The 19,525-nt window shown below is 43.8% G+C and overlaps 1 protein-coding gene across 4 annotated transcripts; it reads left to right on the top strand.

Annotated features, from left to right (window-relative positions):
- The first annotated feature begins 9,873 nt into the window (after positions 1-9,873).
- Positions 9,874-13,215, top strand: ID4 (inhibitor of DNA binding 4). Of its 4 annotated transcripts, none has more exons than XM_005149872.3 (3): positions 9,874-10,518; positions 11,234-11,292; positions 11,749-13,215. In XM_005149872.3, the coding sequence occupies exons 1-2, from the start codon at positions 10,113-10,115 to the stop codon at positions 11,245-11,247; spliced, it is 420 nt and encodes a 139-aa protein (XP_005149929.2). In that variant the 5' UTR covers positions 9,874-10,112; the 3' UTR covers positions 11,248-11,292; positions 11,749-13,215. The 4 variants fall into 4 exon arrangements, with proteins under 4 accessions (XP_005149929.2, XP_030905573.2, XP_005149928.2 ...); XM_031049713.2 differs by having other exon boundaries at positions 11,988-13,215; XM_005149871.3 differs by having other exon boundaries at positions 9,874-10,511.
- The last annotated feature ends 6,310 nt before the right edge of the window (positions 13,216-19,525 follow it).

Here is a 19,525-nt window from a genome sequence, read left to right on the forward strand (position 1 = left end):
ATGCATTTTTGAATCAACTCAAGTGGTGCAGATTTGCTCTGTGTGCAAAATGACAGCTAAAGCCTGCGTGCAAAGGGACTCTGCAGTGTAATGTGTTAAGACCAGGGGCATTATTCACAGGTGTACAGCAAAGTGTAAGGGCAGGCATGTATGAAGAACTCACCCTGCAAACACTGATTTGTCTGAGGTCAGCCAGTACATGTGCATTCTGCAGGATCAAACACTCATCTTTCTCTGGTTTGCTGGACACTTTAGAGGTGCAAGTAAACTGAGTTTATGTAAATGTGATTTCAGTGTGAGGCTCAAGTCTTCCTGATGTTAACTGCTTGATACCATGTTCAAATCTGACTTGCCACCTTAAAATTTTACTGGGATTTTAACACTGCTTGCTTTTGATGGCTGCTTAAAGGGAAATTAATCTGAGAACAATCATTGACAGTCAGCCATGTCTGTCAGGTAACTTTGCAGTAAATGAAATAAATTCCAGCTGGTGGGGGAAGGGAGAGAGCGTCCTGAGAAACTCGCTCCTCCGCTCCCATTGATCATCACCTGCACTGGACTTCATACAGCAGTTTAATCCTATTCTCTCCCTCAAAGGTTTCAAGCCTCTGCAAGATCCTGACTGCTAGGGAACAAAGACTGGTATGTGGTTCCCTCAAAGGTCAGTCATTAACCTGCCCCAACAACAGTTTTAGGAAGATCAAGGCAATGAAGAAAAACTAAGAAAAAGCACTTTCACTTTGGAATGAATTGTTCAAAATGCCCTATGCATTCAGTTTTATTCCCTTTCAGCTCCGCACTTTTTAGTTCCTGCACGTATTTATTTCTCATCAGGAATAATGGCAAGATTTGCTCTCCCAGAGATTTGACCTTAAGTTTATTCTAACCACAACACTATAGACCATTTCATCAATTATAAATGTACTCATGTGTATAGAGGAACTCGTAAGCCAGCTCTGTAAAGCTACCTTGTTCTGGAGACTTACCCTTATAAATAAATTAGGGCACTATCTTTATGAAATACCAGGAAACAAAGAAGGAAAAAAGGAAAGAAGGAAAGGAAGAAAAGGAGAGAAGGAGGGAAGGAAGGAAGGGGAAAGAAAGAAAGGAAAGAAAGGAAGAAAGAAAGGGAGGAAGAGAGGGAGAAAGGAAGAAAAAGAGAGAAAGAGAGAAACAGAAAGAAAGAAGGAGAGAGAGAAAGGAAGAAGAAAGAAAGAAAGTAAAGAAAGAAAGAAAGAAAGAAAGAAAGAAAGAAAGAAAGAAAGAAAGAAAGAAAGAAAGAAAGAAAGAAAGAAAGAAAGAAAGAGAAAGAAAGACCTAGGAAGTAACATTTTTCTAAAGATTAAAGGACAAAGGCTAATATCAGAAGTGTTTTTTTCTGAGATTTGTATTTTCTGTGCCTGTGTGTCTGTATGTGAGACAATATAGTGGACTTGGAGCAGCCAGACTATCAATAAGACATTTATTTCCATAAGTTATTGATGACCCTTTAGCTCACAAGTGACAGGCCAAAGTAGAGCCACGAGCAACTCTGAAAGGTCATCAATAACAACTGAAAATAAATGTTTTATCCAGTGCCTGCCCATTGTGTGTCCTGTTTATGCTATGCCAGCTTAAGTTTCACCTGGCATAGTTTTTAATGAGCTGTAATTACCTTAGCTCCTGTCTTGGGTCTTTCAGCAGCGGAAGAAGGAAGACAAGCACACACATATCCCCATCCCCACTTGCTTGCTCACACACCTCATGGAATACCTTTTGTCCGATACAGAGGGAAAAGCATGCATCTCTCATCACATGAGGATGAAACAGTACCCTAAAGAGCGAAAGGAGAGACTGCCACCTTACTAAAACATTAAAGACCATGGAGAATCTTGAAGTTACAAGTGCAAGGCTGTTCAGGAGAAGGAAGATACAGAGGGGACAGGGAGAAAAAACAAAAAAAGAAGCTGAGATGCAAGGTTGTAAATATACTATTAATGCTTTTCTAATAATTCATACCATACTGCAAGGAAGATTGATGCATTATGTATGTTAAGGAGTTCCCACAGGTGAAAAAAAGCACTTTATGTCTATCAGGAGTCTCTTACTCCAAGTGGAAAAAAAACTGCAATGGACACTAGATACAACCCAGTGGGGACCAAAAATTTAGTTTGGTTTGAATAACCATCACCACTATCCACAATGGCTTTCAAATAAAATTTTGAATTTAAAATTTCTTTTTTTCTTACTATTTCGGATTTGTGTTTTCATATTTTATTTTTTTTTTGAGAATTAATTCCCAGGCACCCAATGTAGAGTAACTGTTTCAAGAGGTTAGTCTGAAATAGGCTAATGACTTAGCATCAAACTTTTGCTCACTTGAGAGTCCTTATACCCACATCCTTACTCAGGCAAATAAGCTCATTAACTTCAAGACAAACTTTCTATATAAGCAAGGATTTGTGCTGCTTTTCAAGTCAATTTCTCCATTGAGGTAAATTAAGAGATTTGCTTGAGTAAAATATATCAGTGCTTTAAAGTGTTGAAAGAGCATGTTAGTGGAGTAAGAGTTACCAAAATAAATGTTATTAACACTTCAAGGAAAGTATGTGGAAACATACTGGTATTGAAGACAACTTGAAATAGTTACTTAGCATAAGCTGTGTGATTACCCAAAATATTCTTATATATGCACATCATTTAGCTTTAAGAAAACAAAGTCAAAACTGTCAGAAAATTTGCATGTTGAAGCATTTTTAATAGCAATTTTGAATATGTCTTTGAAATATTTTTGCATAGTTTGCCCCCTGCATAAGAAGCAAAAACATGAAGAATTGCTACACAATTACTCTAAAATGGAAAATAACATTCATTCCCATTTTTTGCAAGGGAAAATTAGTAAGACACGGAATATATTTAACTGTGAAGAATTGCAGTTCATGGATCATTGTCCAATATTCTCCTTACATCCATTTTTCTTTTTTCTGTGTATCCAGCCATTTGCACTCTGCAATGTATATCTTGATTTAAATTTGCGGCGCTACGAAGTGGTTTTCATTACACAATGCCACTGACTAATAAATATATAAGGTCATTTTAGTATATACTATTTGCTACAATTAAAACCCCTGAGTGTGACCCTGTCTGCCTAAAGGAGACATGATCTGTCATCACTTTTTTTCTTGTTCTCTAAACATGAAATCCTGCAAGAGCTGTTTTCTGTCAACAAAAGCTGAGGGCTCTTGTTTTCTTAAGTGACAACTTTCTCAGAAGCCATGCAGGCTATAAGGAAAGATAACAGAGAGCATCCTACCACAAATTAATACAAAACCCATCTTTTTAGCAGTCTGTTTTCTCAAACACATTCAAGTACATAAGTAAATTAAAACAGTGCTGGGATCCTATAAATAATTCCTATTATTCTACTATTTCTTCCACAAGATAGAAGAATGAGGAATAGGCTTTTGCTTCTGTTAACAAGCACTTGGTAGATCCTCACATGTTATAGAAACAGGAACTCTATAGCAGGTAAATAAATAGATAACTAGATTACATGGAATTCAGCATGCACTGGAAGTGCATGGCATGGGCCATTAATAACTGCAGTCAGGGGATTTGAAAGTACATTGAAAAGCTTCCCCTCCACACACACAGCCACTAGACTTATAGAATCATAGAATAGTTAGGGTCGGAAAGGACCTTAAGATCATCAAGTTCCAACCCCCCTGCCATGGGCAGGGACACCTCACACTAAACCATGTCACCCAAGGCTTCATCCAACCTGGCCTTGAATTTCTAGTTCCTTCTAACTTTTCTTCCCAGCAATGTCACCAGTGTGACTTGAACCAAATCAACAAACAGCGTTTTCTATAGTCCTTTAAATACTGGTCAGGGTGTTAGAAGCATGAAGCAAAATGCAGAATGGTAAATCAATATTTGGCAAGCAGGTGATATCTGAAAGTGACACTGACCCATAAAAGCGCCAACTGACTGCAGTCACAGAGAACACTGATGCATTTGCATCAAAACAGAGGAAGCGAAGGTCTCTCCATCTACCTTGGATGTCCCTTCACTGTGAAAAAGGCTGTCTTCACAGTCAGGGAGAGGGAGGTCATTTCTCATTTTAATTAAAAAAAAAATAAAAAGATAAGCTCCAAAGATGTTGAAGAATTCCTTAAAACACTCATAGGGAACAAATAACAAACATGTTTACACTAGCTTTCAAGATGTAAAATGTTGTATTAGTACAAGGTATTGCCATTGTTTCTGAAGGGTTTGTTTTTGTTTTTGTTTTTTTTGTGGCATGAAGTTAGACTGCTTTTGCTGATGAAGCTCTTCAGGTTCTCCGAAAATAAATACCAGTATCATTGGTGTAATGATAACATATGCAGATGAGCATGTACACATCCAGATACTTATTTAATTTAGGTCAATTTGCTCATTGTCCCTGTAGGCTGTATTATTTGTGTGATTATAGAGCTCTTAATGCAAACTCATAACAAACATGAAAATAATATGAGGCTGTATCATGCCATCAGTTTTCAGGCAGATTGGCTGAGGATTTCTGTCTACAAACAAAGGGCATGACATTGCACATAAACCTGATCTAAACCTACACAAAATGAAATTAAAGTTAAGACTCCAAATTCAATCTGTTACTGTGTACCCCAGTTTAATGGAGTGTTCCTCAGGAAGCTGCTCAAAATGCTCCTAAATTATTTTTCCCCTTCCCCAGAATAAGCATCTTGATTGCTTATATTTGGACCATACTGCAGAAGGCTGTCAACATGAGTTATCTTTTTTGCCACAAGCTTGCTTCAGTCAATGCAGAAATCTGACATTACCCAACACACCCAGTGTTTCTGGTCACCTGAACAAAGCAACCTTCTTAAATGACATTAGCCTTCAGCCGACATACAACCACCAGCAAAATGCCAGGGCATCTGTCAGTGACATACCAGGGTTGTCTGCTGCCACAGCCTCTCAAAGGGAGGAGGTGTGTTTGCACAAATTTCTGTAACATAGCCATGCTGGAAGTGACACAGCAAGAAAAGCTATTCTAAACACTAACCCCATTAAAGTCTTTTTTTGGTTCTTTCGATTAATTGAGGTAAAATATTTCTTTATGCAGTTATTTCCATGCTTGTGTAAAAAAGGGCTTACATAAGCATCAAGCCATGGAGAAGAATTGGGGTTTTTATACTCTGTTCCTCATCTCTCCAAAACATTTGTTGTCATCTGATTTTTCATAGCATATGAAGCTGAAGAAAAGCATGTAAGGGTGGATAGGAGTACGCTCCTGTCATTAGGAGGATGCTCTAAGCTGGACAACTATGCAAACATGGAAAAAAAAAAATCTCCTTTGTCTGTGAAGAGCTGTTGTGAGCAATTAACAAACATTTCTTCCTTTTATTTTATATTAAATTTCATACACAGGGGACAATGGGGAAGTCAAAGTCTTAAGAATCTCTTCGAATTTCTCATTAAACAGAAAATTCTGTCATGACCACAACCAGAGAATGAGAAAAAAAAAAAACTCAAAGCCATCATGTTAAGTGAAGTGTGTGAGTTTTATTTAGATTTTGGATTTGAGGAAAATAGGGAGAACAGTACTGCAGATGACTTGTGTTATTTGGGGAAAAGGTTTGTGTTAAGAGTTTGGAAGAGCTCTGATGATGAATTGTCTCTGGTGAGGAATGCTACCACAAGACTGATGGATTTCAGTCTGTATATCTGTATTTCAGGTAGTATGCAGAGTGAGGGGACTTCTCTCTGCTCCCCAGATTCCTGATGGATCTTCCCTGACCTATTTTAAGGACCCATGTGGTATCACTGCAAAGAAGCCCCCAGTCTCACCTCCATGTTGGCGTGCAAGGGAACATAGACATTTAGGAATAATAGTCCAATAAAAGATTTACATATTCTTTTCTCCATCTCACTCCCTCACCCAATTTTTCATTTCATCTCACTATCCCCTGTTGCCAAAAGGAGTTTATCTGTGGTATTTGTTAAGGGAGCACTAAACACATTATAGTGCTATTTTAAATGACATCACAACTAACTAGATATTTTAATTGAAGGTAAATAACCAATATTATTGCCTTCTGAATGATAGCAATAGTGGAGAGTAATGGCACCACTGAGGAATCAACTGCTATTTCCCTCATAAACCATAAACCATTCAGAGATTTATAATGCTTTTTTAATGATCAGCCCTTCTCGGTGTTGAGCAGTTCCTCTGAGATCCCAAGTCTTTTGGCTGCCTGCTGAAGTCAACAGGAATGGACAGCAAGGGGTCTCACTATCACATATCTTTGTGATCACCAGGATTAAACTTGTCCCATCAGTTATTGGCCTCAAGCAAAGGAAAGCTTGGCATTTTAATGCACTGCTCTGATATAGTGTACCCCAAGCCCCAAAACAGGGACATTTGACTCAACCACTGTTTCATAACCTGCTCAAGGATAAAAATGCATCATACATTTGTGTGCATTTCATGCCCTCTTAAGGTAGGTATAGCAAGTAACTTTGTGTAAGAAACCACTTTGATTGCTTGCTTCCCTCTAAATGTGTTCTGTCCATATTCTATCTGTCCTGAGACTATGTGAACTAATGAGGTACCATTTAGTTCAGTGGCATCGTATCATGCACAAACATCTATGGATCCAGAGTGCTGTCAAAGAAAATGTCCAGTGTTCTGCACTTGGAAAGACTGTCCCCCTTCCCTGGTGCCATCACCCAGAGACATTGTCAATGCCTCAGCTTATTTTTCCAGCTGGAGTCAATAGCATGTTCATGTACTCAGACCTGTGCTGACAAATTCAGCCTACATTACTCATTCTTGTTAAATTCAATAGGATTATCTTCATGACAAAGGGAATACAAAGTTAGTCATTACATTTTCATTTTTTTACTAGCTTTACTTTGGTTTTGAATCAAAAGCAACTTTTTTAGACTCCAGAGAGCACCTGTGATGTGATCTGAACTCATCAATTCTCTTTTAATGGACCAAGCATTACTGAGGATCTAGTCAGATTAATATTACAAGAGTTGGTTACAATGGAAATGAATCTTGACTGGATGTGGGAAGAGAGCACAGAAAAACCCAGCCAAGATAGATGAGCTCTGCCAGCCAGGCAGGAAGGGACCACATGCTTAAAGATGCACAGAATTTACTTTAAAACTCCAAACTTGGTCTAGCGAAAAACAGGAGCATTAATCCCTCCTAGTCATGTAATGAAAAATATAGCTATTAATAGGACAAAAGTACAAACAGAGGCTTTGTCCTTCTCTCTCATGTACATCTTCAGGGATGAAGAGTTTCCCTAACACCTACCTCCATTGCCAACATTCTGGGATTTCTAACCTATTTCTACAGCAATTTACTTAGCATCTGGTGCACATCCAATCTAAATTTTGAAAAAGCAGCCGACCCAACCTGCTCCCACTTCAGTCAATGACAAAACTCCCATTGACTTCAAGGAGAGCAAAATGAGACCGGTTGCTAACAGGGAATTGGTGCCTATTGTTCAGCCGAGCATGTCGGACTAGCATGTATCAACTTCATGAGTATCAAAGGGAGTTACTAGAGGAAATCCCCTGAATATTTATGCAATAGTTGGAGGGGAGGGCTGTTTTTTCCACTCCCAAATACCTCTACTGTGATATGTTAGCTACGTGAACAGAGGCTTCTTGCAGCTTTGACAATGCTTACAGACCCTCAGATTTCCTTTCATATCCTCTTTAGTGGAAGTAGCCCAGTGGAAAAAGAGGTCAGCAGCACATCATGGTTCTTCACGGGTTTCCAGAAATACTGAGTCATCTTCAAGAGTTAATGTGGTCTCAGTGGATTTGCTATATAGTGCTGGTACAGTGTGTGTGTGAGCAAGAGGGAAGGGGGGAGAGAGAGAGAGATGGAGAGATTTGTGTGCGTACAGAAATAATTTGTCCAAATTAGCTCTGGGAGAGTTAAAGGGGAACCAGTTACATACTGGGGCTTCCCAGAGATTTCCAGTGAGAGCAGACAAGCTCCCAGGAGGGTTTCAGTACGATTCAGTACAATTCAGTACAAACAGAACAACCCAGTATTGCAGCGTATCTAATTTCATGCAGATTTTAATTAAATGGGACCAGCAAGACTTCAGCCTGCCTGCTCACTATAATTTAGAAATCTTTTTTTTTGTTCTGAGACTGCACATCAATTCTGTCCATATTACCAGGACTCTGGGAAGCAGGCAAAGTGTAAGCATAATGTATGCATTAAGGCCGCTATATATTTCCACCTCTTGAGACTCAGAGACTGCAGGGGAGAAGAGTTTCACAGAATAAGAGCAATGACTGCGGCAGAATTGGGATCATCCCGCCCATAGCTAATGGAAATACGTCTTTTCAACACATCAACATAATGTAACACATAAATGTAGACCTCAGTCTAGATTTACACCTCAAAGATTGACACCATGTACTTGGATTTTGTGTTGGGGGGATACCAGCTGCTGTGGATGGCACTGGTAATGTGGGACAAAATAAGGAAAACGAGTACAAGTATTTGTAAGCAGAGCCTCAAAACATATGTTTTTAAAGGGTGAGAGAGAATGAAAGTACGCTTCGTTATACACTTCAGATGATCCAGTCTCAGTGCTCATTCAAGTTCTGGGTTTGACAGCTTCCCACTGTATCCTTTATATATCACCCATGGTGACTAAGCATTGTGGGGACATGGAATCATTAATCACCATTATGGATTTCTGCCCTTCTGCTGGGTTTCACTTACAAGCTTAGGGGCACATCCTGCAGCCTTTACTCCTATCTGCAGTCCTTTCCCAAGCAATCAGCCCTGCTTCACTCGCAGAGAGCTCGAAGATCTGCAGCCATCTGTAGGATCGGGTGCTGAGTTTCTTACACCGGTGTCCCATTCAAATATGCAGTGGATCTTAATCCTTAGCAGGAATTAACAGAAAGTTTGAACACTGCATTATTAAATTAAAAGGTTACAGTCTACTGCAAGATGACTTAAGCAGGACTCAGAAGTGTCTGTTAATTTTAATGCTCTGCCTCAAAGTACAGAACTTTGGACATTTCCAGCATCATATTTAAAACATGGTACATCAACTAATACGTGATCTGCTGCATTAATGGACCAAATTAAGTTACAGGTATGAATTTTACATAAAACGGATTAATATTATATGTCATGGAGGAATTTTAAATACTCCATCTCCATGCATTTTTAATAGTTATGTGCTCTAATTTAATGTTCCCAGACATTGCTTTGCTTGAAGTCCCTAAACCCTTCTCCTTCCCTCTTCCCCTCTCCTCTCCCCCTTCAAGTTTTGCTTGGGATTTTCCCTGCGTTTAAACCAGCATCCCGAAGTCCCTCAAAATACGTGGAAAGCCGGGCTGGGTCTCCAGACACCGAAGACAAAACCGCGTTCCACGACTCGAGGAGGTATCCCCTCTCCTGCGGGGGGAGGCAGACGCCATCCTCCCGGCTGGGCGGCGGGGAGCGGCGCCGGTGGCGGAGCTGCTCACCGGCGCGCTGGGGCGGCACCAAGAGCCGCTGGGCGGCAGATCCCGGCCGCATTCCCTCAGTCCTTCCTCCGCCGGACTGCCTCCCTATTCCTCCTCCGCCACCGCCTCCTCCCCGCGGGGGTCAGCGCCAGCCGCCCGCCCCCTCCAGCAGCGCCACGGCCCCCCCGGCCCCTCCGCCATTGGCAGGCGCCGCGATCCAGGAGGAGATGCGGCGCCCTGATTGGCTGCGGCGAGGCACCACGGCGCTCCCCCCCTTCCCCGCGCCGCGATCTCCTCGCCCCGCCGCGGCACCGCCCGCCGCGCCCCGCCCGCACCCCGCGGTATATATGGGGCGGCGCGGGCAGCGGCGGTGGTAGAGGCGGTTGTGCCGTGGTAGTTGAGCGGCCGCGGAGAGAGCGCTTTTCTTAGCAGCGCAGCTATTGACGAGCGGCCCTGCGAGCGCTGCTCGTAGCATCCTCGGGAAGGGCCGCCGGTAGCGCCAGAAAGGCTGCGTCTGTAATCCGCTCCCGTCGCTTTGCGGGCGGTACGTGCGCGGCTGCTTGAGGTCGCAGGAGACGGCAGCGGTGGTGGAGAGGGAGGTCTTCCTCCCTCCCTGCGGCATCATGAAAGCTGTGAGTCCCGTCCGGCACCCCAGCCGCAAGGCGCAACCCGGCGTGGCTGGTGGTGGCGGGGGCCACCCAGCCCTGCGGTGCCTGGCCGAACACAGCGGCTGCAAGGGGAGCCCGCCGTCGGGTGAGGAGCCTGCGGCGCTGTGCCTGCAGTGCGATATGAATGACTGTTACAGCCGGTTGAGGAAGCTGGTGCCCACCATCCCGCCCAACAAGAGGGTCAGCAAAGTGGAGATCCTGCAGCACGTCATCGACTACATCCTCGACCTGCAGCTGGCTCTGGAGACGCACCCGGCGCTGCTTCGGCAGCAGCAGCAGCCACCCGCCCTGCACCCGGGTAGCTGTCCCGTGGGCACCCCAAGGACCCCGCTGACAGCCCTCAACACTGACCCGGTAAGAGGTGCGTGCCACGCCAGTCCGCGGTTCGGGATGCGGAGCGGGAGGAGGGCAGCGCAATGGCCCGACGGCCAGCGTCGGCCGCCGTGGGAGCTCCCGGTGATGCCTCGTCGCTGCCGGCCTCGTGGTTCTGCCAAGCGGTCTCAGACCCCAGAGATACAGGGCGGGCGGGCGCAGGATCGCCTTGGCGGTGCGCGGCGGGTGCCTGCATCCCCTCGGTGCAGGCAGGCGCCCGCACGGTGTTTACCGTGTAATTACAGCCTCTCGAGGGAGCCGCTGTAATCAGAGTGTTTGCACACACGGGAGCAGACGCGCTGCTCCTTGTGCTTCCCAGCCCTCCGCGGAGCGGAGCCAGTGTGAGCGCGTTTGGGGGCCATGCACATTCAACGCCATCGGTGCAGCGTGCTTTGAGGCATGGGGAGGACACTGGGGAGCGTCCTCAGTCCGCGGGACCCCTGTGGCAGCCCGGAGGCGCCGGGAGTGGCTTACCGCGGCACCCCCATGTCCCGGTGCTTCCCTCGCGGCCCTTTAGCTCTGCGCTCCCAAGCTGGTGCCCGCCTGGGCACCTCCTGCAGCCGGGAGCTCCCGGAGGCGCTCCCCGCCGGCAATGTGGCAGTGCCCTGGGCGGGGAAGGGGGATCTGGAGACTGTGTGGGGGGCAATCTCCGTGCTTTTCTTCCCCTTACCCGTTCTAACGTGCCGTGTCTCCTTGATGCGCAGGCTGGCTCTGTTAACAAGCCGGGGGACAGCATCCTCTGCCGCTGACCGCCGCTCCCCAGGTGAGTGCCGGGTGGGCGCGGGGCCGCGGTGGCGAGCGGGGGGGCCAGGCAGCGCGCATCGCTTCCCGATAGGAAGCCTGCCGAAGGTGTTGGGGGGGGGGACACATGAACCCGGCGAGAAATACTTGCAGGAGGCTTTGGGCTTTTAATTAACGGGGTGGTTATTTTATTTCCTTTAATTACCGGGTTTTGTTTCGTTGGTTTTTTTGTGGGTTTATTTTTTTTCTTTCCAAACACACCCCCTTCCCCCCCCACTCGAATCTCCCCCGAAGCGCTTCTGGCCGCGGCGCGCAGCTGCGCATCCCTCCGCCTTGGCCCAGCCTGGGAGCTGCGGTTGTTGTTTGACCTGGTTTGTTTTGGGTTGTTGATCAAGCATGTCTTGTGTGTTGTTGGTGGCGCCAGTCGGTCTGGAGCGGAGCGGTTCACACACCCCCTCTATTCATTCCTCTCCCACAGGTGTGCGGCGGCGCCGTCGCGCAGAGGCACCGCGGGGGGCGGGAGGGGGGAGAGCCCAGGCCCGGCCCCGCCGCACCGGAGGAAGGAGCCATCCAACCCCCCGAGCAATTCCCATGCTTCGCCCCGGCAGAGCCTTTTCACCCCTTTGCACGCCGTAGCATCCCCCCCCTCCCACACGCCTCGGTTCCCATCACCCGCCCCGACACACAGCCCGTCTCTTCTCTTCGTTTCCCGACCAGAAGTGAGCCGTGCGACCGCGGTTGTCGGCCTCGAGCTGGAAAAGTTGCGACTCTGCCCCGGGATAAGAGGACCCGAACCTAAACCAGACTTTAGAAGCGTTGTAACTCGTAAGGGACCGAGCAGCTGAATCTTGAAGCTTTACTAATCTACCAGAGCATTTGTAGATGATATTTGACATCTATTGTTTAAAATAGATGGATTTTATTTGGGGCCCAGGGAACTTTCTTCTCCCTGAAGGAATGTTACATATTGTATAGATAAATGAGTGACATTTCATACTGTGTATATATAGAGATGTTCTATAAGTGTGAGAAAAGTATATGCTTTAATAGACTACTGTAATTATAAAATATTTTTAATTAAATATTTTTTGTAAATATTATAAAGGTGTGTATGTTTTTTTTAAATCTGTGGGAATATCTCTTTAGAAAACCACAGCTCAAGTATGGAGCTGCTAATATGGAAATATCTTGAATGTTTAGGGCTTCTTTTTTTGTTTGTCCCCAGATGTCCTTTAGACTCGGAAGTTAGCAGCTATAGCTAGTGGTCCTGCATGATTGCATGAGATGTCTAATTGCAAATAAACTTGTTTGGAGTCCATACAAACGTGTTTTCCTCAATTTAGACTTGAAATGTTTGTAAGTGTATTATACATTTTGAGACTACACTTTTGTCATTTAGGCACAGAGGTTTTTAGTGCATTCTATAGGAGTAGCAGTAAGACGTAGTGTTTTTACTGAGAATAGAAAAATTCTATCTAGTTTTTGCATTATGGGGGCGATGCTTTAGATCTTTAATCAGCTTTTATTTTAAAAAATCTGCTGTTGCATCAGATCAAGAAATTTGTTCTGGAACTTCATTCAGCACCAAAAGGTTTTATTGCAACCTTGTGTTCCTACAGCCTACTAACTGCTTAAAAAGTGAAAACAGTTCTCTGCTTGCAACCAAAGGGCAAACCATTAACAAAACCAGTTGCTGTTTCCTTCGTCCAAAGAGTATTAATACCGAACTGCAGAAAAGCACATGGGCAAAGTTGTTATGATCAGTGATGTAAATTTACCTTAAAATGAACTGAAGTAGACCAAAAATCTGATAACTGCGTCAAGATTATTTTTCTAGTACAAAATGACTTACATTTCACTGCAGCTATGTTACAGTTAAAATCCTGTTTAATCTCTGTGATGTGTAACTACATGTGAACATTAAACTAGATTTACCTGTCTTTAACTGTGATTCTTCAGCTTATTTCTTCAATCCCCTGAATTTGCACACTCTCCACTTATATTTTGTACATAACCATTTGATGGGTGAGTTAATTTTACAATGGGCTTTTGTACAGTCAAGTCTTGCAAACTGCAAGCTCATGTCCAGGCTTGGTGAAAGATGTTCATCTGTGTGATCAGTAGCCTGCACACTAGTGAAATGAGATTTTCAGACTGGGAGAATTAAGCAGGATTTAATTGGGTGCTTTGTAAATAGCTAGCCAACTGTGTGTGTAGCATGGTCTGTTTGACTAAAAAAGAGGATTTGTTTCAGATTATACAAGTGTCAAAAGTACTGCAGCCCAAGGGAGAACTTCTATTAAGTTAAATATTTATAAGGAAATTAACTACAGGGGTCATTAGCTATTGACTACAGGGATAGTGTCAACAAGATGAACATTCTCTTAATCAAAATAATTGCGTAAAGATCAAATCAAAAAGTAGCTAAACACATCCGCAAACATAAACCTCCTGTCACTGCAAATGCATTGAAGATGGGCATTTCACTGGTTGATCTCTGACTTGAGGGGTGGGGAGTGGGACCCTGCAATGTTTTCCCCAGCTCAGATGTTATAAATAATAGTAGTTTAATGAACAAAATGCATGTTCTTGAGTCATGGACTTCTCGTCCCGTGTCTCCAGCTAATTCAATGACAGCAAGAATGCTATGAATAGGATTTTTTACTGCAGTTTGGGAATTCTTACATTGTGTTTAAAAAAAGATCATAATTTTCCAAAGGAATGGTTTAAATTTGCATTTGTTTTCTTTGTTTATCCTATTAATATTTATACTCTCCTCCTTGCTTTAGCTTGTATAGCTCAGCTTATTTTGTATACACTTTTTCAGTGACATTAGTTCTCCATGTCCTCATTTGTTTCCATCCACCGTTGTTGCCAAATTACAGAGTTCTGTTACACAGAAGAGGAAGCAAGCAAAAGGTGGTGTCTTAAAATATGAAAATACCTTGTAGAGTTGCTGCATATCAAAGCTGGTGTATCGTAGGAAAGCTGATAAATCGCTGAACTGCTCTTCAAGGGAGAGTGAACTAAACCCCAGATTGTTTCAGGTCAGGGCGATCTCCTGTTGAGTTTAGCGGCTTGAGGATTTGGCTTTGCTTTTTTAAAAACTCTTGCGGTGCAACAAGTTAGGACCTTTAGAAGATGAAATCTTACTAAAAAGAGCCATGAAATTTTTTCTTGTTATATAATATTCTTGACAAATGTCAAAGCCTGTATGTAACACTGAGAAAAGCTCTTATCGCAGGGTAGTAGATACTGATCTTGATATATTCCTTATGATATGTATGAAACTAAGCAAAGGGTATCCTAATGGCTGGAATCTGTACAGTACTAAATGCAGCTGTACGTATTTTTGTTTTTCAAAGATTTGAGAATCTTTCATCATATTCTAATGTTGTATCTTGTTTAAATCATGTTCTCCATATAGTAAGAGGCGTATGTGTTTGAACAAAGGCAAATTAAAAGGTCTCTTTCTTCTAATGCCTTGGATTTTCTCTTAGTCACAAAAGCATTCCTTAAAAGGAGCTTTTTGATTGCGTGATGAGAGTTGTGGTGAGGCTGCCAGATTAGGAATTAGGATACCAAATTCTGTTCCCAGCTCTGCTACTGAGGCTCTTTTGTGACCTTGAGCAAGTCACCCGCTGTCAAACTCCTCATTTTCCACCTGTAATGTACTGGTGGCAACCCATACCTTCATAGAAGCAGGCAGATGAAATAGGCAAAATGCATTAATGTGTTTTACTTCATCTAAGTTTTGGATTAAGTTTTGGGTGAAAAAGGAAGCACAGGAAAAGCTGGGGTGATTATCAGGAAGCCTTTCTAAGGAGGAGCTGATTGGGAAATATATTGCTAGCAGAGGCTGCAAGGAACCACTTGCCTGGGACACTAAACTGTAAGGACTAGGAAATGTTCTGAAGGAGGAATAGGTGAGGGACCTAGGTCTTTTCCATTCCTAACTCGTATGCTATCTGCAGAGCACAGCAATGGATATTGCTAACACTGAGTGTCCATTTTGATGAGCTGCAGGGCAGAGGTCCCAGCCCTTGCAGACATTGAGAGTCCCCTCTGAAATTTCCAAATGACAGGAGATTTTCATTCCATATAAAAACCAAATGCCAGCTCTTGCAGTGATAGCTACATTTCCCCTGCTGTTTCACATGGGAATGGTATTTATTTTCACTTTCTAAAGCATGTAGTGCTCCTTTTAAGCAGTTGTTGCATTTTCAGCCACAATCGAAGCGGTCAGAGGGAATACCATAGCTGTCCTGCTGGTTGTTCTGAGAGTTAATGAATAAACCATGTATAGGATAAACAGGTTTATGCAAATGCAGAGCAGCACTTTACAATTATTTGTACTTTCAATGCTTTTGTAGCTGTAGAAGTCACATTTTTGTAAAACCTTTGCAGTTGAAAGAAGAAACCACGGTGCAAGCAATTAAAGTAATTGTTTTAGATGCAACGCAATTTACTGGCTTCTCCAATAGTAAGGCTTGCAATACTGAATAGTGTGCTTCCAAAACAGTACTGAAAATGTTTTGTGCTCCAGTCCCAGAACATGTGATCTGAAAACACAGGCTAAATATATTCCACCCGTACAACTGCTTGCTCTCTCGCATTAGAAAATCCATCCTTTACTCTTATTTCTGTCTCAGAGAACTTGCACACTGTGCCTTCCAGGAGAGCCTGCTTTCCCAAATGCCCCAGGCAGGCGTTGGGAGCGCACCTGAACTCAGATGGGGACCCAGTGCCCCAGGGCTGTGCAGCACTCCGGAGCTCGGCTGCTGGCCAGGCCACCACTGTTGCACGGGTTAGGGCTGGTCTCTCAGCCACCAAATCCTGGCTATGCCTTCTTGGCAAAAGGCCTTTTCCCCTTCATGGCTTAGAAAAAAAGCATTTGCAGGGTCCAGGCTATAGCATAGGCTGTGGTGTGATCTGCAACATGGACTTGAGGTGGGGTTTTCTTAGGTGGCATTCCTTCTCTTCAGCAAAACATCAGCTGGAAAAGAGCTGTGTCACCTACAGAGCACTGGGGAAGGAGCGGTGCAAACCCTGCTGAATGCTGTGGTCAGCATTGGTGAGAGATGGGCCCAGCTGACAGGCACACGATGACTGCAAAAGCAATGTTCTCCCCCCACCCAGATTTTACCCCTCTTAAAGGTATGAAAGGGGAGGCAAAGCCATTTGCAACTAACGCTTGGCTGTGCTGAGGTGGTTAAGGACCTGTAAGAATAGCCATAAAAATCATTTCCCTGTACACTAAGGTAAAACCAGTGCTAGTGGGCTGCTGGTACCAGCTGTCCCACACCATGCTCAGGGGGACGTGGGTGGGGAAAGCAGAGCAGCCTTCTGGCAGCTTATTTCAAAGTAGAGGACACAGTGGTGGCTGGAACGAATTACACCCCATTTGTCATTTCTTGGCCTGTAGGGAGAAATGCCCAAGACTTTGGCACACAGAGACACGAGCAGCCCCTCTGCAAGAGCCCTGGGCATGTAGCCCTCCCCACATGAAGTGCAATGGCAGTGCTGAGCGGGACATGGGGCTGCATGAGCAGCTCGGACTTTTCTTCCTTTGATGGGCATGGAACACGCTTTGACATGGCATAAGGGTTGGTTTTTATTTTCTCTCCCACCCATTTTTAGTTTTCCTTTTCTGTTTTAACCTTCATTTAGCCTTGGATTTGCTTTCCTTTTTTCCTTTATTTTTTTGCCTTCCCCCCGCAAAGATAATGTGTTTATCAACTGACAGGATACACTCATTTCTGGTGAAAGAAGCACTTCGACAATTTTCACAACATGTATAATTTACTTAAGGACCGTAATGGCTTCTTCTGAGCCTTGTGTCATGTAAATAAATATTCCAACGATTTTTAACATGCATATTATGTACTCCATAGATCAATGGCTCCTTTGAAGCTGTTACAGTTTATCCTGTAAGTTGCTTTTCAGACATTTTTTAATATGTATTATTTATTCATCAGGCTATCTCTTCATTCAGAAATGCCAATGTCTATATCTGTAGCAGTCTAACATCTATATCTTGTTTAGAATATTTCAAAATTAATATTGCCCAGCCTGTTAGAATATTTCAAAATTAATATTGCTCAGCCTTTTCAGCAGGCTGGAAAGATCCCTGTGAAAATGTGGAAACAGGAAAGGATATTTCAAATGAAAGAAACTGTAACATACATCCATTTTGGGTCAGGTTTTTAAGACTCCTTCCTCTGCTCCTCTTTACCTTCTCCACCAGGCCTGGAAACACACAGGGTCAGGAACAGGTTACGTGTATGCGCCAGATGTAATTAATGCGTGTATGAGTGCATGTAATGAATCCTCAGCAGGGTCTGGGAGGGCAGCAGTGCCTGGCCTCATAGGGGCAGGAGGACAGGGTGCCACGGGCCACGTATTTCCCTTTGACTTGTGCTGTGTCTGTCCAGCAACTGCAGGAACATCACAGCAGTGGGGGAGCAACAGTGCAAAATGATGTTGCCTTCTCCAGCTTTTTTAATGAGGAAGCAGTTTCATGGTCTGTCTGCCGGACAGGCTCACGGTGAATTGGAGCTAACACATCAGCACTGGCTTGTGAGCTGCCCCAGAGCTTCAAGTGCCAGGAGGGCCTTTTCAAGGTTTGGGGTTTTTTTTGGGATGCATTTCCAGGGGTTTCATGCTGAGCAGCTAGCACAGCCAGGAGCAGGTGTGGAAATGCAGGGCACATAGAAGTGAAGGCATGTACACAGGTTAATAGCTAATTTGCTATTAGCCAGGGCAGATCCTTTTCTGTTTCCATAGCATGGGGGAGCAGGCAGAAGCTACATCCCAACCTCAGTAGGAAGCTGCAAGGGGAAGTCGGTGAGCTCCAGGGCCTTTGCAAGGAATAGCCCATGAGATAAGAGGGCCTGCAACCTCAGCACAGACTAATGAAGGAGGAGAACCTGGGACAAGACAGATAAAGTTCCTATTTAAATGCAGACATCTGCAACAATAGAGGTGGAAACATAAAAATATTGCTATCAAAGTAATTTGCTTGTAGTGTGAAGGCTTTTGTCTCACCTTGTTTAAACAGTCCCACTCCTGTGTTTAGTTTACTTGTGTTAATATTCCCCAGAGGCTTCATCATTTGCTATTGATGAGCATACAAAAAAAAAAAAGTGTTGCTGTCCATGCAATTAATTTTCTTTCCAAATGCTTAAAATTCAGCATGTCCCTTCAGTTCCAAAGGTGCTAGGTCTTCAAAACCAGCAAGCTGCTCACAGTCAGCCAGGAAACCCCATGTTGTTTTGGAACACATAAAAACATTCAGTGCTGATAAATACCCACACTGTGTTTTGCATCTTCATAATTTGGGATTCCATTTACTTGACATATGCAATAAATAAAACAATAAATAAAATATGCTCCCTGCCTCAAGGACATTTCCCTACGTAAGTTGCAGCCCTGTATGCAAACTCTGTCCAAACCAGCCGGTGCTGTGCATCTATCACACTTCCTATTCTAAATGTAGGGACACCCTACAGCTGATAACAAACAACATTCTTTAAACCATAAGAGAGGCAGCTATGGATAAAGATTCTCATAAGAATATAAAGTAAGAGAAATATATAAGAATAGAAAGCTATAGAAGTACAACACTGCTTTAGCTGGAAAACAGGCAAATTGTTCTTGTTTTGGTGAAAAACACTTCTACCTAAAGCATTGGAAACTCCAGTGACTCAGCTCTTGATCAAGTGCCCACCAAAGTCTTTCCATCACCTTCAGCAGATGTCAAATGGCAAATTCACATGAATGAATGGGTACATTTAGGGCTCTGCAATGCTACATGCTGCATGGACAAAATCCCGTTATACCTCAGCTGGGAGCTAGGTTTACCATTTTTTACCAATTTACTCCACACCTACATTTTTGTCATTGGCATAAGAAGTTGGGTGCAGCCTTCAACCAAGCAGAACGGCACCAGGGCTCACAGATTTAACTTTCCCTTATTCAAAAACCACAACAACTCTATGCTAAGAGTTACATGTGACTCAATAGCAGCAGCAGCACTGGCAGGGATAAACGGTGGAGGAAATAAATTGTGAGACCAAGCCTGTCCCTAGCTTGGCTTTGGACTCTGTCTCCCATTCATCTCAGTGGGTTTGGGATTAGGGCTTGGCATAAACACATGGAGAGTTATAGAATCCTTTTTTTTGTCACAAGATATGTTTTGCATTGAGTTTTGCCATGAGTTTGTCCATGAGTTTTGTGAACACAGCAGGGTCAGA

This window comes from Melopsittacus undulatus, chromosome 1 (genome assembly GCF_012275295.1).
Source record: "Melopsittacus undulatus isolate bMelUnd1 chromosome 1, bMelUnd1.mat.Z, whole genome shotgun sequence".
Lineage (NCBI taxonomy): Eukaryota > Metazoa > Chordata > Aves > Psittaciformes > Psittaculidae > Melopsittacus > Melopsittacus undulatus.